The sequence below is a fragment of the Syngnathus typhle genome, linkage group LG13 (genome assembly GCF_033458585.1).
Source record: "Syngnathus typhle isolate RoL2023-S1 ecotype Sweden linkage group LG13, RoL_Styp_1.0, whole genome shotgun sequence".
Lineage (NCBI taxonomy): Eukaryota > Metazoa > Chordata > Actinopteri > Syngnathiformes > Syngnathidae > Syngnathus > Syngnathus typhle.
The window spans coordinates 5,068,577-5,077,560 of NC_083750.1; the positions used below are offsets into that span (position 1 = coordinate 5,068,577).

Here is an 8,984-nt window from a genome sequence, read left to right on the forward strand (position 1 = left end):
AAAAGAAAGCGATGCCCAACCTACATTCCATTAGGTCATCAAACAGGCGCGTTTGTTTGCCTTGCATAAAGTAATTCAACAAGTTTTATATCGCTGACAGTAGTGCGGTGTTCGAGACTTAAATTTGGATGCCTCTAAATCTGTCGGGTCAGCACCTGGCAGCAGTGAACAGGATTCAACAGCTCCGCACCCTGCTGTTGCGCGCCCACGTGCACACCTTCACGTTTTGCGGGTCCGTGCTCCCCATTCGCACCTCATAAGCCATTGTCAAAATATTGGGCAATACTCTCGACTTTTAGTTCAATTAATACTGGTGTGCATTGAAGCGATAATTTGAGGATTTCATTTGTCTCTTTGCAGCTCTCACCTCCGCTTTGGAAGACATGACGTTTTTATTATATGGGTGGACCCCATCTATGATCTTTTTGACATTCTAAAGTTTTCAGACAACTTATTTGGTTCTGAATTGATTTTGTTTGCACTGGGTAGTAGTTCTGCTGCATGATGCACCGTTGTATTTGCTGGTCAATCAACATGGCTTAGTCATTGTTTTTATTTATTTTTAAATTGGGTATAGAAAAATAATTTGCCATCAGTATAAAAAATAAATATTCCATTTTTTGCAATTAAATTACAACATATATTAGTACAAATATTAAATACATGATTGCCAGTAGCTTGAATTAAAATAAAATACAATACAAAAACGTATGTACAATTTACGTTATAGTTTTTACAATTCATCACCAGAATCACATAAATGATCCACTTCATGGTCTCCTCGTAAAATATTTAGTTTTGTCATATTAGGCCACCAAGCCGAGAGGAGGTTCGTTCTCTATATCCGTGAGGACCGATTTGTTGTGCAGTTTTCGGGGGTCTTCCGGGGTCCACACCTTGGCTGTGCGGATAATATTCTGGTCCCGAAGTTTCTTTTCATCTGTCCAAGATAAAGAGTGACCAGCCAGAGGGGGTAGACCAAAGTCGGGGTCACTCGGGGAGGGAGACCCTAGGAAGAAAAAGAAAGAAAAAAGACAGTGTTAACCATGATCAGCTCGGTGCGTTCATTTTATGAGGAATCTTAAATATATAAGCATACAGAAATATGTTTAAAATGTTGGCGCCTGTTTAACAGGAAAACTTATACTTACTTGTTCCCCTGTGGCAAATAATGATTTTCTTAGGTTGCACATGCGTGTCACTGCCAGAGTTCCGGATGGGCAGGTCTGACTGCACCAGCTCAGCTAAGAAGTTGATGTAACCGATGGCCAAACGCAGTGTGTCCACTTTCGAAAGTCTCTTCTCGTAAGGCAAGGTGGGGATGTGTGAGCGCAGCCCCTCGAATGCGTCATTAATTGACTGCATCCTCCGCCTCTCCCTAATGTTGGCCGCCTGCCTGAGCTGCTGCATCTCCATGTCTGACCTCATCCTCCGCCGCCTTTTCAGCAGGGGCCCACCGTGAGGGGACAGTTCCGGGATACTGTCTGCGCAGCTAAAGGAGAGTGTGGACGAGGAAGAGGAGAAGGACATGTTGCCAATGTCGTACTCGCCATCAGGACCGTGGCCGATTCTGTTGCTGCCCTCCTTGTTGTAATAGTCTTGAAAATGACTGGTGAAAAAATCGACGTCATCGTCCAAGAAGTCATCATTATCCAAGTTTCCGTCCCTCGAGGAATGGTCGGTGAAAAAGTCGTCATCGTTGAAATACGGCGGGGAGGAGAAAGAGTCAAGTGCTGAGAAAGGGTCCAACACGCCGTCCATCTTTGCTGTTTGTCCACTTGCTGCCGAAACAATGGCACTTTGTTCTGTCTTTTATTGACTCGGTGCTCCGTGGTCGCCTCTCACGTCACCACTTAACTTTTAGATGGAGATCAGGCGCGCACGCGAGGTGCCTTTATAGCGACATCCGCAGTCGCGTGCCGCTCGCTCAAAGCGCCAACCAATCAGAGTTTTGTCCGCGAATCGCACCTCGTGATAATCCATTGCAAGACCACGCCCACTCCCCCCTACTGTGGCTCAACATGCTCCAGTCAGCCAACAAAACTGCTGTCAAGTGGCCTCGTGCACAGAATTTGAATTACATTCATACAAACCGAATCCGTATATAGATTACATTTCATAAGTCACAATTCAAATTTTCTCGTTTACTTCAATTTGCATTTTGTTGATGGATATGGATGGATAAATGAATAGACAGACCGACAAATAGACAAGATAGACAAATAGACAGACCGACAAACTGACATATATAGATGGATAGATGTATAGACAAGATAGACAAATGGACAGGACACATGAAGATAGAGTCGATGGCATTGTTTTACTTTCTGCATGACCTACATTGGTTTAAACCGCAAATCAATCAACGTATAGAATTAAAGGGAGCGCGAACACGTACACGTGTTGCTGCATAAAGTAAAAGGTCTTCGGCCCCTGCCTGTTGAGCACATCCACCCGTGATCTCAAGAGCCCTCAGCTCACTCATTTATTTAGCAGTAAGTGGGAAGCACTGCAGTCATAAATACAGAGTGGTCGATGCGCCACTTGTGCCGGCCAGTGAGGTTTTGATTGGGAGAACTGGTTGACAAATAAAAGCACAGTGGTGGCCCCGGGGCGCGCGCCTCCCTGACACTTCGCGCAACAAATTAATGCTCCCCGGTATACCGAGAGGACACTGCCCACCGGTCTGGCTCTCTAAGTACTCATCTATTCAGGCTATTCAATGAAAGGAGTCACTTTGTTCTGGGGAGAAAATAGACCTTTGAAGTAGGATGTATGTGTGTGTGCGCGCGCGCCCCACGCGTGCTATTGGTGGTGCGCCTGAAAGCCGCAACCCAAACAGCGGCCGTGGGAAGAAGGCCACTTGCGCGCTATCGCCAAATGCAACATGTCGCGTCATAGATGAGACTTGTGCTTCTGTCTTCATGATGAAGCTGTAGCTCATGCCACACAAACAGACGGACACACAATGAACACGCAACCTGGCAGGCACCAAACAGGTGCTGAACACAGCCACGCCGGCCCATTCGTCATGTAGCGATCACATTGACAAATTCACATTCATCTTGTAAATTCTGCCCCAAATTAGTCAAATTAAAATATGTATACTTTATGGTTTTGATATAACATTTATGTAAGGCTATATTAGCGTATCAACGTATTTCAACAATTGCACAAAACAACAAATTGTAAAATGTTTTGTTTTTTATCAATATAAGGGGTTGAATAATAGGGCTTCGTTCTGAAGCAATTTTGGTTGCAACATGCAACAGCTTTCATGATTTTGACAGCACATCAGACAAGTCACTGGCTTGAGTTTAATAATAATAATAATAATAATAATAAGCAACTAAGCCACATTGTACAATTTACTTCAAGATGTTTTTACTTTTCCGACATTTTCATTTGAAGCTGACAGCGGCAACCGCAATTTATTTTTATAGTTTTATCTTAGACGTGCATGATGGTGTAAACTGTAAAGGCATAATAATCCCTATCCATAATAGCATATGCATGAGGCTCAATTATTCTAAACTCAAATGAGCACCGACCGGATTTGATCTCATGGTGACAAGTTAAAGCACTTGTTTGCAGTAGTCTCACGTTGGGCCATTTATATGGCTGTGCGTGTGTATACACCGCCCTTCCCTTTGCTCGCGGTAATTTGAACCGTGCAAGTTTTTAACGCGGCGTGACCGAGCGCTCCACGCACCTCATTGATGAGCGTGCTGCCATTCTGATGGAGCAGACCTGCACAAACAGAACAAGTGTTTCGGTTCCCATGCAGCCCCTCGCTCTGCAGCATGCACCAAGCAGGACGCTGCATTTAAAACCGGCCACGTCGCTGCGGGTGAGCATTTTGGGGTTACGCTGCGCACGCTCACACACACATACACTGAAGAGTTAAAATTGGTCCACTAACGAGATTTTGCGCGTGTTTAGTATTGAATAACAATAACGTGAACACACTATGTTTATTATTACACACTAATAACATGAATCGTTTTTGGCCTGCAAATTTAATTTTGTTTGATTTTTATTTTTTTAAATAATTATTTTGAAAATGCAAGTGTGCAAGTGGGGTATTCATAAAAAAGTAATTTAAAGATAGACATTATGTATGGATAGAGTTACCTCCTTCAGTATTACTTTTTGTTTTTGGAATGTTTTCTTGTTTTCAAGAAAATGTGATTATTGCTAACCTGTTGATCGGATTTGCAAATAGGTTATAAATTATGACATGATAATTTTCCTATTTTTCAAAACAATGTGTTCTTGTACCTGTTGATATAGTATATTTTTTAAGGGTGGGAAATGCATTGACGTAAACACAAACGTCAACTGCATGTCACTTTTCATAAAGAGATTTCGCACAGACTTTATTGTACACTCTGTTTTATATTTATAAAGACTTTTTAAAAAGTTGCATGTCGCTGTGTTTATGTGCATCCCGCAAATCCAGAAGGAGTAGGATAGAAAAGGAAATCCAGAAAGTGAACTACAGCAGACAAACGTGTGGAATTAGATCTGCATGGCGATAATCCCACAGAGCGATTCAACAATAATCCTTCTATAATCCGGGGTTACATGGGATTATCCATCTGGGTGACTATATAACAAATTGAGGAGATTTCAACGACAGATATAGCTAAACAAGTTGATTAGATGTATCTAAAACCTTTAACTTTTGCTTTGTTTTGACTGCCATGTCTACAGGTTAATCTTAGTTTTTTTTTTTTTTTTTTTGAAATAACCAAAGGCGTTCTTTCTCCAGTTAGAGGAATGATTTTGTTGTCATCTGCAGAATATGAGAAAAAATATAATAATAATAATAATAATAATAATAATAATAATAATAATAATAATAATAATAATAATAATAATAATAATAATAAATCCAGTTTCGGTCTTGCCTTAGTTAGCCCCCTTCTCTCTTTCTCTCTCTTGCTCTCTCTCTCTCTCCCTCTCTGTCGCGCACGCAGTCACGCACGCGCACCCACGCACACACGCTGTTTAAAGCAGGTCACAGTTAGTCTGGGCTGGAGTAAAACTGTGCTACCACACCAGGGAGGCCTGGGAAATGTGACACTTGGTGCTTGGTTATGGATAGATATACAGACAGACGCACAGATGTTGGAAAGCTAACAATTAATTATGCAGACTAATATTCAGCTAAAAGTGTTTACATGTAAAACATTTATGGAGGATACGTATCAATAACTACTTAACAGACCTCTACCAATATTGAAATTTTAATAAATGTGAAAACATTTAATAGAATTTGGTATTTGGGCTTGCTCGTCCATGAGCTTGTTAGCAGGCGGGCAATGCCAATATAATTCTGCGTATTAGACAGTTCTAATTGTATCATATTAATTAACACACGTTAAAACGCAAAAGAGTAATGCACCTTTTACCTGTTTGTTACCTCAAAGTATCTGATGAAATATATAGTAATTGGTTATTGACATGAAATTGGTTGTTCCAAATGACTTTGCAGTTTTTCTGTATTGTTGTTTTACTTTTCGTTAGTGTAGATCAAGTTTGACTTTACACATACTGTTAAAAAAGCCAGCAAAAATAAAGCTACAGCGTATGTTGTCATATTTGTACATTGAAAACAAAGTGTCTTGACAAAGTTGATATTTACGATTGCAGTGTTATACTGTAGGTGCAACAATCTCATTGTATTGCCTTCACAAAATTATATACTGTACATTGATATATACATATATATATAATTATTATTGTTTTTTTGGGGGGATGGCGGGTTATTTTATTAGTATGTGTTTCTCCATATAGTGTCTTCATTTCAATTGTTTTGGCATTATTGTGTACGATTTTCTAATTTTTTTATTAAATCCCTTTGCAAAAAGATGGATGAAAAAAAACCTACAATCTTAATGACAAAACAGAGAAACATTCCCATTTGTCAGTTAAATATTAACAACTACCTCATTACTGATCAGTGTCAATTTTGTGAAAATCGTGATACTCTGTTTACTTTTCAAACAAATGTCAGTCATGAAGAGACCAAAGTATCTATCTTCCCCTCCTTTACACTCCAGCATGAAAGGCATAAACACCACAGCATTGACCTCTATGATAATCCGACAATGACCTATGAGGTGGGGTGGGAGGGGGTAGTGTCCTTCTTGCCTTTACTGTGTACGTGAATATATGGGTGGGTTTTGGGGGTGGCAGTGGTGATGGTAATTGACTCATCTGTTGCTGGATCTAATTGATTTAGGCGTTAATCTGATGGATCTTGTCTAAGAGTTAGGCTAATATATGAGGAGACTGGAGAGAGTCGAACTCTGCCTTGGGGCTGTTGATGGCTGCAGGGAGGATTGGAGAAGATTAACAAGAGAGTGTCCTCATAGACAAACTGCTGTCTGATAAAAGAACTAAATTCAGTCAAACAAGAAGAATCTGACTTATTTTAAAACTCAAATTACTGAAAGAAGGCAAGTATCAGTAAGAAAAAATGTTGCAAATATTTATTTATCATATATATGGCAGAGAATCGTGGAAGTTAATGCACAAGATTTGCTTTCACCAAATGAAGTGCCTAAGTTTGATATCTACACAATATATTTTCTTTGTTATACGTTGAAAGTGGGTTTAAGAAAAATGGCAAATCATTATATTAGCAATATCAACTATTGCAGTTGATGCTTTGTGTGGCGGTTATTCAGTCACTTGCATGTTTCTTGTGATGTGTTTTTTTTTTTTTTAAATAAAGAAAGCCAGGGCATGTTTTAACAGAGTATTTGTTGAGAGGTTAAGGCTACTGACCAATGAAAAACATTTGATTTATATTGCTACAAAATCAAATCGGATTTATGCGTGTAATGCATGAAATCAAAATGCAGTCATAAATTATTTAATAATCATAAAGGAAAAACAACAAAAACGAGACCAGAAACAGACAACCTTCAGCTGACTAGTGGTAATTTCTTCCTGTACGCTTGAACTTTTATCTGTTGGTAAATTAACGCTCTCTTGTGGTGGAAAAATGGAACTGCTGGTATTTACCACCAGCAGATGCTCAGCTTTTTCTATAGGGCGCATTAATATTTTCAATAACACAGCATCCAACTATTCCAAAACTAGTTTTAACAATAAAGCAATGAGGTAAATGGCTTAATTTTCTTAACGCACGCTTAAAATATTCAGATTTGCGAAACTACTGTTACCCAGCTATAAAACAAAGTACAATAGACTTTTGTATAACACAACTTACCTAAACACATAGCCTGCCATTTTGTAGCAGGAGGAATTCTTTCAGGATCCTGCACAGTTCCATCGTCAAAACCATCTTGATGTCAACATGAGGTCATTGAAACAGGTCCCCGTGATGTAGGCAAAGACTGAAGAAAATGACTTAAAACTAGAAAAGACTAAACTGAATTATGCAAACACTGCAAAATTGCATCTTGTAATGTCTGGTGAGCATAATGTGCATGGTCATATTCCCTAAAGCAATGTGTCATGCAGAACCAAAGCCCAGAGCAGAATCAAAATGGTCCAACCAGCACTGAGAGGAGAGAAGGAACTAAATACAGACTGATGCAACAACAGGGAACACCTGGAAAAGACGCAAATGGTTGGAGAGAGCTGATTGGCAAGGGATAGGGAATCTGAGCACCGGTGGACATATAGGACATATAGGTATGTCACAGGTGTCAAACTCAAGGCCTGGGGGCCAGATATGGCCTGCCACATCATTTTATGTGGACCACGAAGACAAATTGTGCATCAAATTTGTGTGTCTTTACTAGAATTGCAAATTGTCTTCGCTTTTAGTAATATATATTTTTTAAATATTTGACCAGTTTTTACTCGTCTGATTTGAGAACGAGTTATTTGTCAGTTTGTTTTGTAGCTTTTACTGCATATAATATGAGGTGCTCATACATTTATTTGGGTTGACAGTCCTAATGGCTCTCCGAAAGAAGCTATGACTACAATGCGGCCTACGAAAAAAATGAGTGTGACACCCCTGGACTATATGTTTCTTTGTTAGACATAAGGCCATTACGTTGAAATTAAATATGGGCAGGAATTAGAATAAATTGAATTTGTAAGATTTTTGAGTGTATGGTTTGACGAGACACTTACCTGGAAACAGCAAACAAAAGTATTATAATTTTGTGTTATAATCATTGCAATAATAACTACCAGTAGATGTCTCAATAATCAAAGAAGAAGTCGTCTTTGATAATTTTATTACAGTTTCATTAATAGTTATGGACATGTAATAATGTCTTTACAATATAATCTAGGATCAGAAGAGCATAACAGATCACGGAACAAAACCTCATCATTATAAATAAAGAAATATATATAAATTAGAGCATGAGTAAACCAATACATGTTTTCAACTTGAATATAGTACAAACAAGTACTAATATTGTGTCTGCATGCGTTATTAATAGTTCTTAATCATGTCCTGTACAAACACACAGTTGATTGCAAGTACAAGTAGAGTTCATAAAAATGATGATGGGGCTACTAGACTGCTAAAAAAAAGGCCTAACATAGAAAACAAGTGACTCGGGAAGCACTTGAAGGAAATCACATTCAAACAATAAATCTTCCAGATATTGCAGCACTCTATACAAATGGAACGCAATCACACTTGATAACAACACGCGAAGAGTTTGAGGAACAGATCATCATCATATCTCGGGATCAAATCTTACAGCTCTTCCTGAGGAAAAAGTCATTGAGTTTGTTCACACAAACCACTGGCAGGATTTAAGGGTTTTCAGCAGCAACAGAGAACTTTGCAGACATTAAAAGTCTGACACATTTAGAATTTTTTTTTTTTAAGAAAAAAAAAGAAACATAAAAATCGGGAAAATCTCAAACCCCTTTCCATTCCCTTTTATTTCACCGAAGTTACTTACAGTAGATGCAATGTACGTTGTTTTTTTTACTACTATATGGCACTAATCAGGCAGTTATAATTCTTCTAA

The 8,984-nt window shown here is 38.9% G+C and overlaps 1 protein-coding gene across 1 annotated transcript; it reads right to left on the minus strand.

The window, feature by feature from the left end:
- Positions 1 to 624: 624 nt before the first annotated feature.
- ptf1a (pancreas associated transcription factor 1a) lies at positions 625 to 1,838 on the minus strand. Its single transcript, XM_061295981.1, has 2 exons — positions 1,152 to 1,838; positions 625 to 1,009 (listed from the first exon to the last, which is right to left on the minus strand). The coding sequence occupies exons 1-2, from the start codon at positions 1,759 to 1,761 to the stop codon at positions 807 to 809; spliced, it is 813 nt and encodes a 270-aa protein (XP_061151965.1). The 5' UTR covers positions 1,762 to 1,838; the 3' UTR covers positions 625 to 806.
- Positions 1,839 to 8,984: the final 7,146 nt, after the last annotated feature.

Coding starts and splice junctions, on each gene's coding strand:
- ptf1a (XM_061295981.1), bottom strand. CDS start 1,761: ATGGACGGCGTGTTGGACCCTTTCTCAGCACTTGACTCTTTCTCCTCC. Junction 1,010..1,151: donor TATTTGCCACAGGGGAACAA/GTAAGTATAAGT, acceptor TTTTCTTCCTAG/GGTCTCCCTCCCCGAGTGAC.